We start from the raw sequence: 18,029 nt of genomic DNA on the forward strand, positions 1-18,029 counted from the left end.
GTCGCGGCTGTGCGCGGGCCGGCTTTGCGCTGTTGGCCCCTCGCGGCCCCCGTCGGGCCCCGAGGTCGCCATGGCCGCCCGCAGCCGGCCTGCTCTGGGTACCCCGGCGCGTCGGTGGGCTCCAGTCAGCGGCTCAGGTGGAAAGGCTCCCAAGTATTTGTTAGCTACTCTTTTTATTTTTATTTTTCCCCCGTCAGGTTTCAAACCCCTCGTCCTTGCTTGCTTGCTTGCTGAACCAGTTTTTGTTTATGTATTGGTCTCTGAGGACAAATGAACGCTGAAAGCATATGTGTTTAAGGAAAAAGTTTAGGACGCAGCCCCGGCGGATGGTGTGAACCGTCGTTTAGCCCCGACCTGGCTCTGCGCTAACGTATTTCGGGAAAGCTCTTGGAACCTTCCACGCGGCAGGTGGTGTGGCGAGAGTGCGAGCTGTCCCATTTGTGCGGAAGCCTGGACATTACCAGGAGGGGAAAGGCGATGCTGTCCAGTTTACAACCCGGAAAGAACAGGTTGGATTAGGAAGCTGGAGAGACACGTGGAAAGTTATCTTTCTGTTCAAGAGAAAAGCTCGTTAGAAACGTATAGCTTGGTAAAATAGCGAATTGTTAGTGAACTGCCTCCCCCATCGAAGTGTATCGTGAGGCTGGCTATTCATTGGGGAGTTGATATCATGTGCAGAATACACTTTATTACAACAGGAGTTAAGGTGGTAGTTTAAATAGGGCTAAGATTCCTTCTGTTAAGTCAATACATAAACACCAAATGTGGGAGTTTGCAGAGGCCTTGGCCTTATGATAATTGACCTTAACATAGTTACCAGATTCTACAGGAGAAGGTGGGTACTGTTAGCACTGCTAGTTACTGTTATGTCCTTTTTTTCGGGCAAAAAAACAAACCAAACCAAAACCAAAAAACAATAAACCTGCCTCAGTGTACTCAAGAGACCAGAGAATGCACTTTGTGACTATCTGGTTATGCTGTTGCAGGCGCTGGCCTTTGAGAACTTGGCAGACCAGTGCCTACTCTGAGAACTCATACTTCTTGGAGAGTTTTAAACAACTACTGTGATAGTATGAAATCTAAAGGGAGTATCTAATTTTGAGTTGGGAGCTGTGTTGACTAGTTTTTTGCCAACTTGACAAAGGTAGAGTCATGGGGGAACCTCAATTGAGAGAAATACTTCCTTAAGATTGGCCTGTAGACAAGCCTATGGGGCATGGTCTGCATTAATGGAGGATGAGGAAGGACCCAGCCCATTGTGGTGGTGCTGCCCCTAGGCAGGTGGTCCTACAGTGTGTCATGAGAACAAACTGAGCATGCCATGGAGCAAGAAGGAAGTGCTCCTCCATGACTTCTGCTTTAGTTCCTGCTTTGAATTCTGGCTCTGACTTACCTCAGTGATGGAGTTGTGATCTGAGAGTTGTGAGCTGAAACGATCCTCTTCCCCTTTTCCCCCAAGTTGCTCTTGGTCAAGGTGTTTTATCACAGCAACAGAAATCTCAAGTCAGGAACGGAAGGTGTGCCTCAGAGGAAACTCTGAGGAGTTGGACAGGTGAGTACAAATTTGGAAGGCTAGAGGAAGGGTGTTCCAGACAGGAAACTCCACCCGAATGAAACACTGAAGCTTGAGAAAGTTGAGTTCTTAGGGGTGGACAGTTAATGCCCAGACTTGAGAAGCCCAGGTGAAGTTTCCAAATATGGAAGGTAGAAAGTCATAGTCAATATGAAGAAAGTGACTAAGTACACTGGCCTGGACAGTTGGAGGGTATTATTCAGGTAGAAATTGAGGACCAGGAAAAGGTACAGCTGATGTAAATGATAGGCTACTAAATGTGTAGACTGTGGGGAGCCACACCTTTATTCTGGTAAGTTGAGAAAATGTGTCTGCTTTCAGAACTTGAATTCTTAATAATGGTGTGATATTCGAAAATGTATGAATGTGTGGTTTTGGTTATTGCAGTGCATGATGGATGATGTTGGTGTGCTGGCATTAACTATGAGGGGTACAGGTATGCTAATGTTTTGTGATGTTTGGGCAGTCTGCCATGTCAGTGAATTATCTGACCTAAAATGCCAGCAGCATCCCATGGAGAACCATTTTGGAGACAAATAGGACAGAGAAAGGATAATGATGACCTGGATTAGGTGGTAGCAATGGAAGTGGAGTAAGCAAAGACTCAGACACTGGGTGAAAGGGTGTATTAATGTGTCCTGGAGCAGTGGTGTTGCTAGCAGACATTATCAGAAGACAATTACAGATTCTCAGTAGGAGAGTATGTTAACTTTATTATAGAAAACTAACACAGAGCCGAACAGAGACACATTGTGTACCCAGGCTCAGCTATGATAAACTTTTGGCCAATCTTATTTCTTGTGTACTCCTGGTGGATTAATTTGAAGTGTATTTCAGACATACACTTATTTTTCTATAAAGATTTCAGTATGTGCTTCTAAAAGGTATACTATTAAAGTATGAGTGTGTTGGTAATGTACAGGGCCTGTTTATAAAGGTGTAATTTGCTCAGAAGGGAAGTAAGTGGGGGTGGGGGAGATGTGGTTAAAATTCAAAGACAAGGACCCTGTCTACTAGGTTTGTGAATTGTTATTTTGTAAAAAGTTGAGGGTCATTAGTGTAGTGAGTTTGACCCATTCTTTAACTTTCCTTCTTTAGACAGCAGCTGTATTTATTGAAAATTCTACACACCAGGTCACCAAGCTATCAGAAAGTGTCCTTGTGCAGTTTCTGTAATGTTTGGCTGAATAGCATCTCTCTTTTACAGACTTATGTACCAGTTTCTGTTTTTTTTTTCGTGTGTGTGTGTGTGTGTGTGTGTGTGTGTGTGTGTGTGTTGTTTTGTTTTTTTTTTTGTTTTTAATTTTTTAAAAAAATTTTGAGACAGGGTTTCTCTGTGGCTTTGGAGGCTGTCCTAGAACTAGCTCTTGTAGACCAGGTTGGTCTTGAACTCACAGCAATCCGCCTGCCTCTGCCTCCTGAGTGCTGGGATTAAAGGCGTTCAACACTACCACCTGGCTGTGTACCAGTTTCTGAACAATCCTTTGTAGATAATTTTTCCTCCTAGCTTTTTGTATCAGCTGTTCTTTCTCTTGTGGAATGTGGTTCTGATTCCTGCCTTGTACCCTTTCCTAGTCTGCCTTTTCCATGGTTGATTGCACCTCGAGACTCTTTCTGGGTCATGCGCAGTTCATGGTAACATTTCCCCTTCCTCCCTTTAGGTCTTGTTATTTCTGCTTTATGTTCTCTCATAGTTCTGATTCTCTTTTCTCCAAGCTAGTTTTTAATGGTGGCAGGAGAATATTGGGTAATTATAATTTTATGCGTCATATTTTCTTCCCATTCATACTCGTTTTATTGACTATATGTCATTCATCCTCCCTAAATCCAACCCTCTAGCTGAGGACCAAACCCAGGGCCTTTCGGTGAGCTAAATTCCCAAACCCATGGCCACTGTTTTCTGTTAGAAGAGAATTTTCCCTACCTTGAAAGCTTGCTGTGGAGAATTTATCAGAAAGAGTGAAAACACCAGAAAGTATCATGGGAAGTACACAGATGCTTAAAAGGTCACTGAGGACTTGATAGGAAATCTGTAATTTGGCTACAAGGAATAGTGTCAGAAGTAAAAACTCAAACATAAGTGTTTTCCTTTCTAGGCCATGGAAATTGGCCTGTCGACCCCCCCCCCCCATCATGTTTTATAAATTTGTCCTGCTCTTGAATATGAACCTCAAGAGTCATTATTTCTTTTCTTTTCTTTTCTTTTTTTTTTTTTTTTTGGTTTTTTGAGATAGGGTTTCTCTGTGACTTTGGAGACTGTCCTGGAACTAGCTCTTGTAGACCAGGCTGCCCTTGAACTCACAGAGATCCACCTGCCTCTGCCTCCCGAGTTCTGGGATTAAAGGTGTGTGCCACCAATGCCCGGCTCCAAGAGTCATTATTTCTTTACTGTGAATTCATGAAAGATTATCTGTTATATAAACTTAGGCATTGTTTTTCCATTTCAGTAAACAGGCTTGGTTGCCAGTCAGTACTCACTAAGACCCAGTTGTTATAGTCACAGTCCAGAGCAAAGCAGCTCGTTTAATAACTTGTACTGCTGTTTGGGGAGCTGGTATATGGCTTTCTTTTAGTCTTTGAAAAATGCTTAAGCTGGTAGCTCCATTATACCTTTTTGGGGAGTAAAGGGATGTAGATGTAGAGACAGGGTCTCCCTATATGGAGTTGGCTGGCTTGAAACTTGCTGTGTAGACCAACCTGGCACTGAAACTTCATACCTGCCTTTAGAGGGCTGGGGTCATAGATAACAGTCCAACTCCATTCCTTCTTGTATAGACTTGTTGGAATTTTAGGAGTGTGAGTATGAGTATGTGTGTGTGTTCATGTGGGCACATGTGTTTGTGGATACAGGTGGAGGACAGAAGTCAGTTTTGAGTGGTATTTCTCAGGAGCCATCCACTTTCTTTGAGACACGCTTCTTCTTTGGCCTGGGGCTCACCAATTAGGTTAGGTGGCTAGCCAGTGGGCTCCAAATGTCCATCTATCATTACTTCCTTGGTGCTGTGCTTAATAGAGTGTGCCTACATACCTGGGTTTTTTGTTTGTTTGTTTTGCTTTTGTTTTTTTAAACAAGGACTCTGGATATCAAAACTCAGGTCTTCATGTTTGTGTAGCAGGCACTTTATAGTTTGAGCCATCTCCATATCCCCAGTCTTTGTATATTTATTTTTGTGTAGGTATGTGTACATGTGTGCCATGGTGTGTGTGTGTGTGTGTGTGTGTGTGTGTGTGTGTGTGTGTAGGTCAGAGGGCAATTTCCACGTTTTGTTCTTGTCTTCTGCCTTTTTAGAGACAAGGTCTCATTGTTTGCTGCTGCACTAGGTACACCAGTATATAACTGGCTTCAGGTATAGTCTCCTGTTTCCATCTCCCATTTTGCCAGAGTAATGCTGGCTTGGATTATATAGATGTGCTACCTAGTGGGGTCTAAACTCAGGTGGTCAGACATGCATGACAAACAGTTTTACCTGCTGAGCCATCTTACTGAGATAGTTTTTCACTATTGTGAGGCTAAATAATTGGCCTAGTTAGTTGGCTCATGAGCCAGACTTGCCTCTGTCTCACTAGTTCTGTATGAATGTACCACCACATCTGGCTTTGTGTGCATTCTGAGAGTCAAATTCAGGCTCTCATGCTTTTGTTGCAAACCACCAGCTGAGCTGTCCACCCTCCTCCACCTCCCTTTTAAGAGTCTCCTGTAGTTCAGGCTGGCCTTGAACTTGCTTTATAAATGAAACTCTCCTCTCTCTCCTCTGTATGTACTGTACTCGTACCCAGCAGCATCTGGAGATTCTTGGTAGTAAAATGCTGTTTCAGAGTAAACAAAAATAATCTCCCACAGGAAGTAAGTTAGTTGGTATAGAATTGAAATCTTATTCTTTATTTTACTTGTGTACATAAATTGGTGTTTCCTCATGAATGATTGTCAGGCTAGTTGTGGTGAAATAATTTTTATTTAGCTAATTTCCATTCATTACTGCTAAAAGCTCCTTTCCCAACAGCAAGCTACTTAATTAACAAATGTTAGCTCTGAATCTGGGAGGGAGAGGTTTAGGTATTACTTAATATTTAGGATCTTAAATCATTTTGTTTATTGTGTTTTTCCATAAAACACTTCCTTTTTGCCTTGGAATATTATTTGGAAAGCTTCTTGTCAACAGTACTGTTCTATACTGTACAAATGGGAAAGTGATACCATTGTTTTAAAAATACTTTGAATTGGATAGGTCAGGGTTAGGTCAGGAGCATATGCAAGACCCTGGGTTCAAGACCCAGTTATATAGACAGAAACGAAATAAATTAACTGCTTTGTAACATCTTTTCATGGAAATAAGGCAATGCTGTTAACTTCATGTTTTGTTTTTCTAGTCTTTATACTGATAAAAAGAAGTTCAGCCAAATGTGTATAAAGGGAATAATGAACAAAATGCCTGCAAAGCCTAAGAACCTTTCTTTGGCTTATTCTCCCACGACAGATTACCTTTCCAAATTGAATTGATGGAGAAGCTGTTGGAAATACCAGAGCTGTCGTGTTAAGCTCCTGAATGGTACTTTCAGACCAGAAAAATTAATTTTTTTTCTTTCATTTATTTGACCAGCTGATAATATAGGATCAGATTCCTTGTGGTTATCTATCCGTATCATCTCTGTTTTTATGTACTTTCTTCAGAGAAATGAAATTATGGAGAGGCTTGAGTTTCCTTTTTATGAATGATGGTGTATATCTTAGTAACTTTCTTTGGTTGTATCTAGCGGTGGGGGTGTTGAGCCTTAGGCCTGGGAAGGGGTAGTGTTAGATAAGTGTCAGCTGTTGAGGGAGGTCGTAGAGACTGAATGGAGATAGACATTGCCACATATAAAACCTTACTGGAGAGAAACAGCAAAGCTTTCCCTGCTGACCCTCACGGCTTTTGTCCCAGTGCTCTCTGATAGCTTCTAACAGTAATTATGTAAAACAATGCCCAATCAGAACTACTGAAATCATCCAGGGGAATTTGCAGTCTAGCTGGTTCAGATCATCTTCATTATTTTATCTGCTTCAGTTCACTTAGAAAGATGTTCTGAGTGGCTGTAATTTGTTCTCTACTTTGGACATTCAGGCAATTTTTAGAACATGCTACAGAGTTCTTGCTGAAAGTTGTTTCCAGTGGTGGTGGTAGATATTTTGTAACATGGAAAACAAAACATTGTTATTGTGAGAAATTTAGAAACCAGAGAAGCAAAACTAAGGAGAAGAAAGCCCAAAAAAACAAAAACAAACCCACCTCTCTAATTTTAACACCCATATAATTGCTATAAATTTTGGTTTAGTATCTTTCTGGTCATGTTTTAAAGTTATGTGCTGATTTTTAATTTTGTATTTATTTTGAGATAGGGTCTTTCTCTGTGGCCCTGGAACTCTGTGTAGACCAGGCTGGCCTCAAATTTGGGGTTAAAGGTGTATGCCCACACACCTGGCTACTGTTATGGAAAAGTAATAAGTGAGACTGTTTGTGAGGTTCTTTTCACTTAGTGGATCTGTATCCTGAGGTCCTTCTCCAGTGTTTCCTCTTCTGTGATATTGACAGAACTGTCTAGTGACTTCTATCTCCTAATACTGGACATGTAGGTGGTGGCTGCTTCTGTTTCCTGTATTTTAAGTAGTGCTCTGAGTATCAGTAGATGGAATCCTTGTGTATATAGGAAATGTCCTTGGAAACTTTTCTAGAGACGGTTGCTTTTAATTCTTGTTGCTGATTTGGTTTCTGAAGATAGAACAAATTATATTGTACTATATAGAAACTTTTCCTTCCAGCTACCAGCTTTTATTTATCAGATTGGTAAAAATGTTAGCATTGTGTAATGAATGAGCATCACCACAGTCATGACAGTCACCACAGATATAACTATATGTCATGACAGACATATAGTTCTATCTACAGTCCCCTGAGAAGAAATTTGACCTCATGAATTCTCTGTTAGGGCAAAGGGAATGCTGATTACCTCAGGCTAGCCAGAATTATACCTGTGACCCAGTTGTCCCAGAAGGAGACTTTTAGTCTGAGGGAAGATCCAGATTTTTGTGGCTTCCCAACCTGACAGCTCATCAGTGGGAATGGTTAGAATATGTTCTGGCTAGTTTTATGTCAGCTTGACACAGGCTAGAGTCATCTGAGGAGAGAACTTCAATTAAGAAAATGCCTCCATATGATCGGGCTGAAGGCAAGCTTGTAGGGCATCTTCTTAGAGATTGATCAGGGAGGGTCCAGCGTTTTGTAGGTGGTGCCATTTCTGGGCTACTGGTTCTGTAAGAAAACAGACTGAGCAAGCAAGTAAGCAGCACTCCTCCATGACCTCTGTTCCTGCCTCCAGGTTTCTGCCCTGCTGGAGTTTCTGCCTTGGCTTCCTTCAGGGGACTGTGACTCAAGATATGTAATCCAAATAAACCCTTCCTTCCCTAGTTGCTATTGGTAATGGTGTTTCATTACAGCAATAATAATAACACTAAGACAGAGTACTAGAGTTCTTTTGTCAGGCTTTGTGTTAAGGGAGGGAGGTAGCAAAGCCAGCCCCATTAGAACATGTAGGTTAGTGGAGAATGGAGAAAAGGGTGTGTTTCTTCTAAGGAGGAAAGCATAGGGTATTTGGCAGGAGAGAAGTGGAAAGCAGCTATTCTTAATATTTCTGTGGTCAGGACTTAAAACTCTCATTTTTATCACTTATACCTTTGGTGTATTTATCATTAGAAATTAAAATAGAAATGTTAAAACATTTACAGCTAAAACAAGTCTTACGTACTTTAGGTTTCTTTGTTCTGTCTTTGCTTCTGTACTTTGATTTTTTTAAAACAATATTCTTTATTACTTTATGTGTAGGTTTTGTCTCTCTGTATGTCTGTGCATCATGTGCATGACTGGTTCCTGTGGAGGCCAGAAGAGGGTGTTATTTCTCCTGAACTGGAATTAGACATGGTTATGAACCACTATGTGGGTGCTGGGAATTGAACCTGGGCCCTGGAAGAGCAGCCATGCTCTTAATCTGTGAGCCATCTCTCCAGCCCAGTTGTTTGATGCTTTAATTGAAGTAATGTTTGAACAAAACCCAACCTCAGATAGCTGGTTGGAAAAGAATTTTTTTGTTTTTTGTTTTTTAAGACAGAGTTACTCTGTGTAACAGCTCCAACTATCGTGGAACTTGCTTTGTAGACCAGGCTGACCTCGAACTTACAAGATCCACCTGCCTCTGCCTCCTGAGTGCTAGGAGTAAAGATGTGTGCCACCACCACCCAGCTGGAAAAGAAATAATTTAATAGCAATAGCCACTTTAGATAATTGGGACCTCTGTGCCCCTTAGTGCTTTGAACTGAACCTAGGATCTCAAGCATGCTAGGCAAGTGTTCCTCCCACTGAGCTGTTTCCCAACTTGTGAAAGAGTGTGTGTGTGTGTGTGTGTGTGTGTGTATAGAGAGAGAGAGAGAGAGAGAGAGAGAGAGAGAGAGAGAGAGAGAGAGAGAGAGAGAGAGAGAGAGAGAGACTTTACAGAAATTTGACCTTATTCTTGCATGGTATTATAACATCATGCATTGCTCATTGGGAAAATATTTGGTTGACATATCTTAAACATTGATAAGTTTCCTTATATACTATCAAAATCTAATCTCACCACCAGTCTCAACAGAGCATTCTGTGAAGCTTTCAGCTTACACTAGTGGTTAAGTGTTCCAAGGTTTGAATGTTTTTCTCTAAAACTTTACTATTGGTGAAATGTACTATCCTTTGTTTTGGAAATGGCAGGCTGTCTCTTCTTTTTGAGAAAACATCTTCCAAAAAGCCAACTTGGAATAAACCTTGCACAGTCACCTTTTCAAGTAAAAGTGGTGTCTGTTCACATCACTTCATCTCACAGATCAGTCACACATGCCTACTCCCAAGTGCCCTCCAGGGTGTTCATGTCTACTTCCTTTTTCATTACCACAGTGTTAAAAAGGTATAGAAGATGTAATGGATATCACTTTGACTGTTTCATCACAAACATTCTGAAGTAAAGCCTGATCTTTCACGGCTTTGTCTGTTTAAGTACTAGCAGTGCAAGATCCCAGCTGATTGGTGGTAGTACCTTCCCTTGTGCAAAGGTAGCAGCCGTTTTACTTCTACTGAATTTGTGCATTAGAGAGAATTGAGTAGAATAGAAAAAGACCATCAGCATTTTAGTCGTCTTGGACTAAGGGGTTTAAGGCCTCTGAGAAACATTGAAACGAGTGCTTATACTTACTACCTAGTCTGACTTTTCATGTGCAGGATTTAAAATACAGACATGTCAGTGGGAACTGATCTCCTCTCCCTAAATTTCTCTTGATGTGGTGTGGGGCATTTCACTCTACATTTTAGCTTGTATGCTTCTTCATGAAGACATTTCAAGATAAATACTAATCTGTACAGTGAACTTCTATTTTTTGAAAGCTAAAGAAAATACAAAGCTCAAACAGTAAAAATGGTTTAGATGCTGTATTCCTAAGCTAGGCTGAAGAATGTGAAGTAACACTACTCAGTAAGTGCCTTTCTTTAAGAACAGAGTTAATTCTGAAGACACTTTTACCTTTTACCTTGTGAAGAGATTTAGAGCCAGTAAGAAATTAATCAAAACACAAAAATAAACCAACCATTGATGGACAGACACATGGATAGTACTATTGACCACAATTTCAGTAGTTGTTTTTTAAGGTGTGGTAAAAGCTTTAAAAATTTCCAGTTTCTGTGCTGTTTTGTTATAATGAGGTTATAGTTCCTGTGTAGTGCTAAAGAACATTGTTCTTCTAAACTGTTAGTGTCATACAGTTTTCTACTATACTTAAATGTGGAAGCAGAAAAAAATGTCTGTTCATGGGTAAAAGCATGTAATGCTTCCTTCGTTAACTCACTTTAAAAGAAACATTTAAAAATGTTAGTAGTAGCATTTCTCAGTATAACTTTTCATGATAGGATATTAGAATTTTATCATGTTTGATTAGCAATAGATGTATTTTTTTCTAACAAACTTAGAGACTTAACAGTTTTTGTTTTTTGTTTTGGTTTTGGTTTTTTGAGATCGGGTTTCTTTGTGTAGCCCTAGCTGTCTTGGAACTAGCTCTGTAGACCAGGCTGGCATAGAAGTCACAAAGATACACTTGCCTGTCTCCCGAGTGCTGGGATTAAAGGTGTGCGCCACCACCACCCAGCTGAGACTTAATTTTATTTAGTTTTATGTGTATAGGTGTTCTGCCTGCATGTATGTCTGTACTACATATATATAATGCCTGCAAAATCAGAAGAGCATTCGGTCTACCAGAACTGGACCTAGAGGTGGCGAATCTGGGTCTCCTGGAAGAGCAGTCAGTTTTCTTAACTGCTAAGCCAGGTAGACCTTTTGAGCCTTAGACCATAGAAAAAAATTTTATGTTTGCTTGTATGAGTTATGTGTACCATATGTGTGTAGGAGCTTGTAGAAGCCAGAAGGTGTTGGGTTCCTTGGAACTGGAATTACATACAGCTGGTTTGAGCTGCCTGGTGGGTGCTGGGAACTGAACCATTCTCCTTGGCAAGAGCAGCAAGTGCTCTTTAACCACGGAGCCATGGCTGCAGTCTCTTAACTTTAGAATCTTTAAACAACAAACACTACTCTCAGTTTCTGTGGGTCAGTCTGTGCACACTTACCTTGGGTTCTGTGGCCTGTGGTCTTTCAAGTGCAGGAACGTGTTGGTAGAGGCTACAGTGGTCAGAGGGCTGGAAAGGTCATAGTTGTTGACAGGCTTCTTCACATAGGGTATTGTCTTAACCTGGGGATCTTGGTTTAGTTCTTAGAGTCTATGTTCAGTTTGTTGTGATTCAGAGCTCTCTATAGGGTATCACACCATGTGGCAGCTGATTTCCATCACCAGGAGATAAGCGAGAGTTGTATTTTTGTAACTTGATTTCAGAAGTAGTATTTGTTATTTTATTTTAGTTTTGGTTTTTCGAGACAGGGTTTCTCTGTGGCTTTGGAGGCTGTCCTGGAACTCACTCTGTAGATCAGGCTGGCCTCAAACTCACAGAGATCCACCTGCCTCTGCCTCCCAATTCTGGGATTAAAGACATGTGTCACCACCGAGAGGGCTTAGTATTGGTTCTTTTGCTGTATTTAGAAGTGAGTGACTAAGTCCAAGAAAGCGGATTTTTACAAGGGTGTGAATACCAAAGAGGTGAGAATTAATTGGGGCCAATTTAGAGGCTACCCGGTAGAGTGTTTGAGAATACCATTGATGAAGTCTATGAATTAATGTCAAACATCTGTATTAGAATGGCTAACTCAGAAGCCCACCTCTGTGGCAGGTAAAATCTGAATGAGGATTTTGGCAGCCCTGTGCTGCTGTTCACACTGCTTCTAACACCTGCTATATTTAAAAAGCAATCTTTTAAAAAAAATTTTTTTTTATTAGTTCAAATTAGGAACAATCCTTCACATGTCAATTCCTTCTCTCTCCCCTCCCTCCCCCAAAACCCCCATCTGCCCCCCACCCCATCCACCCTCTACTCCCCAGGCAGGGTAGGGCCCTCGACAGGGCTCCCCAAAGTCCACTGCATCATCCTGGGCCAGGCCCTCCCCCATGTGTCAGGGCCGAGAGTGCATCACTTCACGTGGGATGGACTCTCAAAGTCCCTTCTTATTCCAGGGAAAAATACTAATCCATTACCAGGGGCCTCCTAGAGTGCGGAGACCTCCTCATTGACATCCATATTCAGGGGTCTGGATCAGTCCTGTGCTAGCCTCCCAGACAGCAGTCTGGGGTCCATGTGTTCCCCCTTGTTCAGGCCAGCTATTTCTGTGGGTTTCACCAGCCTGGTACCAACCCCTTTGATCTTCATTCCTCCCTCTCTGCAACTAGGTTCCAGAGTTCATTTCAGTATGTATTTGTGGGTATCTGCCTCTGCTTCCATCAGCCCCTGGATGAGGGCTCTAGGATGGCATAAAAATCTTGATTACTGAGTTCAATGGTGGAGCATGTACCAGTGCATGGCTTTATGTTTGATCCCCAGATCCTCAGAAACAAAAGAGGTAGGAGAAACTGTCAGCATCAAGAAAAGGATTAGACATGATCAGATGAAGGTAGTAATCTTCATTTAATGTGTCTGTTCTTTATGAAATTGTATTCTGAAGCCAGCCTGTAATCCTAGCACTTAGGAGGTTAAGGTAGAAGGATAGGCAGATTTGAGTCTACATACTGAGACCTGGTTTCAAAAAGCAAACAGGAAAAACTGAAGAAATAAATTACATTCTATGTTACAGTCTAAGAAGGGATGGAAAAATAAATGGCGTAAATCCTCCTTTAGATTTTATTTATTTTTAGTTGTGTATTTGTGTGCGTGGAGGTGGGGTGGGGTATGTGCACATGAATGCAGATGTTTGAGGAGTCTAGAGGTGCCCTATCCCTTGAAGCTGGAGTTACAGGTGGTTGTGAGCCACCTGACATAGGTGCTATGAATTGAACTTAGGTCCTCTGGGAGAGCAGTTCACCATCTTAGCTACAGAACCATCTCCAGTTCATGCCTATCTCACCCCTCTTTTTGAGACAGGGACTCTGTATGGGCTGGCATCAAACTCCTGGGCTACCCCAGCCTCTGAGGTTTCTACCCCCAAGCCTGGCTCAATGTAGTAAGTTTTATACTGGTGGAGGAAGAAGAAAACCTACAAGTAGCTTCTGTGATTACACTACTTAGAAGGCCAGAGAGCCCTGTGAGCAGAGGGTCTTGAACAGTAGTGTTTAACATTTGTGAAGATTTGTGTTCAGAACTAGGTATCTAGATAAAATTTAGAAATGTAGCATTATTAAAAGGCAAAAGGCACTTTCAAATATGTAAACTCAATTTTCAAATTGGGAATTTCTTTTTATCTTGCCTTTTCACTTTGAGTAAAGTGAAACTTCCATATTTTAAAGCCCTGAAAAAAAGGTGAGAGCTAGAGAATTCAGGTCATGATAGACCCGCTGTTGCAAGTCTTCAGTAGCACTTGGATACATTTCCTCCCCTTTGATAAAAAGCAACTCTTACAGTATATTTGGTTTTTAATCATCCTGCGCATTGGGTAAAGTTCTGTTGTCTGCTTTTAAACTTACAAATTGTATAACATGGGATAGGAAGGATTAAGCTGTTAAACTTAGCAACTTTAATTTTTAAACTCCACAGAGGAATCTGGTCTCTTCACATGAATTTCAATGTTGCCTTTCTTCCTTTGATTCATTTTATATGGATCATAATCACCTTGCTGCTTAGTGGTGTGGTTTGAACTGCGTATCTAGGTTGGTCTGTTTGTAAGTATTTTTCACCTACTGTCTCTATAACAGGAATCTTACCCATCTTCTTCACCAATATGGTTTGTGGACTCTGATGACCCAAATCTAACATCAGTTCTGGAACGACTAGAGGATACTAAGAACAACAATTTGGTAAGGAGATGAATCAGTCTTTCCTTTTTTCCTTCTCATGGGCTTATAATAGAAATTAAGTATTAAGAGGTAATATGATAAAAATCTACTTCATTTATTTCCTTTTCTGGATACTTTCCATCCCTTCTTAGATTGTTACACAGTTGTTACAGCATGTTTAATAATTACAATTTAGCGAGCTTAAGAGGCTACAGCTTTTGAAGTCCATCTCCTTCTTTGCATAGGTACAGTTCCTGTCTACATTAGGAATTGAGGTTCTCTTTTTTTCCTTCATTCTAACTGTTGACAAAGCAAACATTGATAGACTGTTGGGTGAGGTGAGAGAAGGACAAAGGAGAAGGAAAGGCCACTGAAGCTGTGAAGAGAGGTAATGCTAGAATAGCAGCAGTACTAGTGTGAGGGGGTTTCCTTTGCTTCACATATCTGCAGAAAAAGCAAAATTTATTGAAGAAAGGTTTGTTTGTTCCCCTGTCCACACATTCCAAGACCCCTAGTAGAAGCCTAGACCTGTGGATAGCTCTGAGCTCTATATAATAAACATGTTTTCTTCAGTACATTGTACACTAACAGATTAATAGTAGCTAGTAGTAAAGTAGAACAGTGACAACAGGCTCCATGTTAAATAACTTTAAAAGTTGTTTACTTCCAGTTAGCCTATGTGGACCTTGGTTAACCTTGGAAAACTGGAATTGTAGAGTGCTCATCTGAGGCTAAAGGGGAACTGCTGTGTAAAGAGATACGCCTTTTGGGAGTAGAGAGATGGCCCAGAGCATTTCCTGGTCCTGCAAAGGAACTGAGGTCAGTTCCCAGCACTCCAGTTGGGCAGCTTACAACTGCTTGTAACTGTAGCTGCAGGGGGTCTCCTCCATAGGCACTGTACTCAGGTGTTCACACACACACACACACACACACACACACACACACACACACACACACACACATACACACACACGTAAAAAGTAAAGTAAAAATGTTTACTCTTTGATTGTAAACTTGTAAGTTACTCATTGTAAGAAAACTAATAAGTTTTAGATAAACAAAACAAGGACATTCAACTTTCCTGTAATTTTCTGCCTAATATAACCACTGTTAACACAGTGGATATTTTCTGCCAGTGTTTTCTCTGCTACCAAAAATAATACACTATTTCATATGTCTTTAAATAGTTGGGATCATAATCTATAGCTTTATATCCCTTTTGAACTTACTGTTGTTTTTTTTCCATGATGTTATTAAGTTCTTATGGAAAAATAATTGTTCTTTGTAGATGTCATGGTTTTTTAAAAATACCTTTCTCAAACCCCTGTAACCTGTAAAGGGACCAGCTAGAGAAAAACAATTAAATTGATTTATTGAAATATTTTATAAAAATCTATAGTATTCCAAATGTCACTGATTACCATATGGAAATTACAATGGTATTTTATTGAAATTAAGCACCTATGAATAAACTTACATGAAGAAAACTACGTAATTTTTCCCAGTAGGATGTAATGACTTAGATACAATGTTCCTGGATGAGCAGACAGATCTCTGAGATGTTACAAATGCTACTTATCTTCACATCCTTATATTTATAAATCTAATAAAGTGTCACTAAAAATGACTTAATTTATTTTGGCTTTTAAAGACAAAATCTTGCTGTGTAGTTCAGCCTGGCCTGGAACCTGCAAGCCTCTTGCTTCAGCCTTTCCAGTAGTGGTAATACAGGCTGTGTCACCATGCCTAACAAATAATAAAACATAAAATTGAGAAAGTAAAAGATTTGCCCAAATGGATAATAAATGAAATAAAATATTGAATATTGGTACTAGACCATCAGGCAACAGAAGTTTAGAAAAAGTCATGCAAATGAGAATTTAGAATAAGTAAAGCTGGCATTTTAACTCAGGAAGGATCTTTTCATACATAGTTTTAGGGAAACTGATCATTTAGGGAAGTTAGACTCATTAACTCTTTGACTTGTCAAAATAAATTATACATGGTTTAAGCATGACCTTAAAATTAAGAACACTGGGACTATTGAAATGGTTGAACAGGTGAAGGCACTTGCCTGTAAGATTGAGGACCCAAGTTCAATACCCAGGACCCACATAGTAGAAGAAGAGAAGTTGTCCTCTGACCCCCACACATGTGTCCTCTGACCCCCCACACATGTGTCATAGCACATGTTGTCCGTCCTCCTGCAACCTCTATTAAGTGTAAAAAAAAAAAAAAAGAATTTAAGTTTGAAAAGATTTAATAGAGTTCAATTCTTAAGAGCCATGAAAGTAGGAGGTAATTAAAAGCCAGGAAGGTACATGTTGATGTCTTCAGCAGAGTGGTGATGGGAAAGACAGACAGACATAACCCTCTGTTCCTCCTCAAATTGCTTTTGAGCCAGGCCTGGTGGCACAGGCCAATAATTGTAGCTACTTTGCAAGTTCAAGGCTAGTCAACCAATTGAGCTATTGTCTCAAAAGTAAAAAGATGGTTGAAATTACAACTCAGTGGGAGAATGGGAGAGTGCTCACCTACCTTGTCCTAGGCATAATCCCTGGTACTATGAAAAAATAATAAACTCGTCAAGTTAAATGGAATAGGATTTAACACTGGACCAAATTAAATAAAGTAAATAGTGAAGGGAAAAAACACATTTTCACTCTTACAGCCTCTGCCAGTTTCTCATAACCTGGTTTCTAGAGAAAATAGTTGTTTTGACTTTTAAATTTACTTATTATAGTCTAGATTCTGCTATTGACTGGATGGACATTTATTTTTTACTTGTCCAATCCAGTGGCTCCTTTTTTTAGTACCCAGTTTTTTCATGGTTGAAATAATCTTCCATGAACATGTATTGCTTTAGGCCCACCAATAAAGAATTTGTTAAATTTTAAAAAATGTGATGTATAGTTGAATTCTGTAGTAAAAAAGAGTACAGCCAGCCTTTCTCTGTAATATACATAGGGTGTTCCAATAAGTAAAAAGCAAGGCATAGAATATTGTATAATTGTCTTCTTCTGTATTCAGTTTTGTAAAATACATACTAGTGCTGGCTTTTGCTGTGCCTACTTCTTTCTTCCTGTAAATGTAAGAAGCTGTTAACAGAACATAGAAAAATATTTTCAGAATATTAATTGACTTCTCTGTGAAGCTCTGTGATGTGATGTGTATTTAAAGATAAGCTGTGTCTGTCCTGTGCGAATTGCTAATCAAGTGGGGACTTTTATGAGACTGCCATTCCCTGGCTGTATTTCTGATTATCTTGTCTTGGTCACCTCTGAGATGTTCTTCCTTGGTATGTCTCTTTATTATCTTTTCTGTGAATTCTCTGTGCAAGCTCTTTTACTCTCATTGCTTAAGTCATACTTTATTTATCACAGGGATTCCTAAATCTGTATCTCTAGCTAAGATTTTTCTTCAGAGTTTGAAACCCATACACTTATGTGTATAGATCCTCTGTGTCCAGGGGATCTTGCTTGGATGTGCCATGGGTTGTGAATGTCAGTTTACATTTGTCTCATCAGCCCATTATACTTTTCCTCACTAATTCTCTTTGTAGGAATGAAATAATGACACTGGTCATCTGTGCCTGGCCCTGAGAACTTAAGAGTTCTTTTTTTATACTTCTGTTCCCCAAACCATAAACTCTCTAGTAAGACTTGTCCATCTACCTTCAAAATATTTAGTTCCCCCCTGTGGTCTTAGTTTCTTCCACAGTCCCTGAAGAGGAGGGGAGTGTTAAAAATTTAACTTCCTGGAAGATGTACTCCCTGTTTTTCCTGTTGGTTGGTATGATGCCATCACACTGCTGCTGCCTACAGTACTCCTGCAGGATCCTGTGCCAGGATAAGGTCAGGGCTGTGTCCTGGTCACTCTGTCTCATCTCGTTATGTGCTTACACGCATTCTAGCTTATTGGATAGATAACAAATCCACAGTGGCGGGTCCTTTGCTTCCCTTTAAGCATGAGGACATTTGTTTGATCTAATTTAGTGTTTAGCTTTCCCTATGTCCACTTGGTCCTTATCCACTTTGGAAGGGG

At 40.3% G+C, this 18,029-nt stretch overlaps 1 protein-coding gene across 1 annotated transcript in view; it reads left to right on the plus strand.

Moving 5' to 3' along the window:
- Nucleotides 1–70: 70 nt before the first annotated feature.
- Ube2q2 (ubiquitin conjugating enzyme E2 Q2) overlaps nt 71–18,029 on the plus strand; it is a 64,541-nt gene continuing 46,582 nt past the window's right edge. Inside the window, exons 1-3 of the mRNA XM_027415114.1 lie at nt 71–124; nt 348–509; nt 13,905–14,006. Of these exons, the coding sequence (XP_027270915.1) occupies nt 71–124; nt 348–509; nt 13,905–14,006 (318 nt within the window). The remainder of the gene's footprint in view (nt 125–347; nt 510–13,904; nt 14,007–18,029) is intronic.

The sequence above is a fragment of the Cricetulus griseus genome, chromosome 4 (assembly GCF_003668045.3).
Source record: "Cricetulus griseus strain 17A/GY chromosome 4, alternate assembly CriGri-PICRH-1.0, whole genome shotgun sequence".
Taxonomy (NCBI): domain Eukaryota; kingdom Metazoa; phylum Chordata; class Mammalia; order Rodentia; family Cricetidae; genus Cricetulus; species Cricetulus griseus.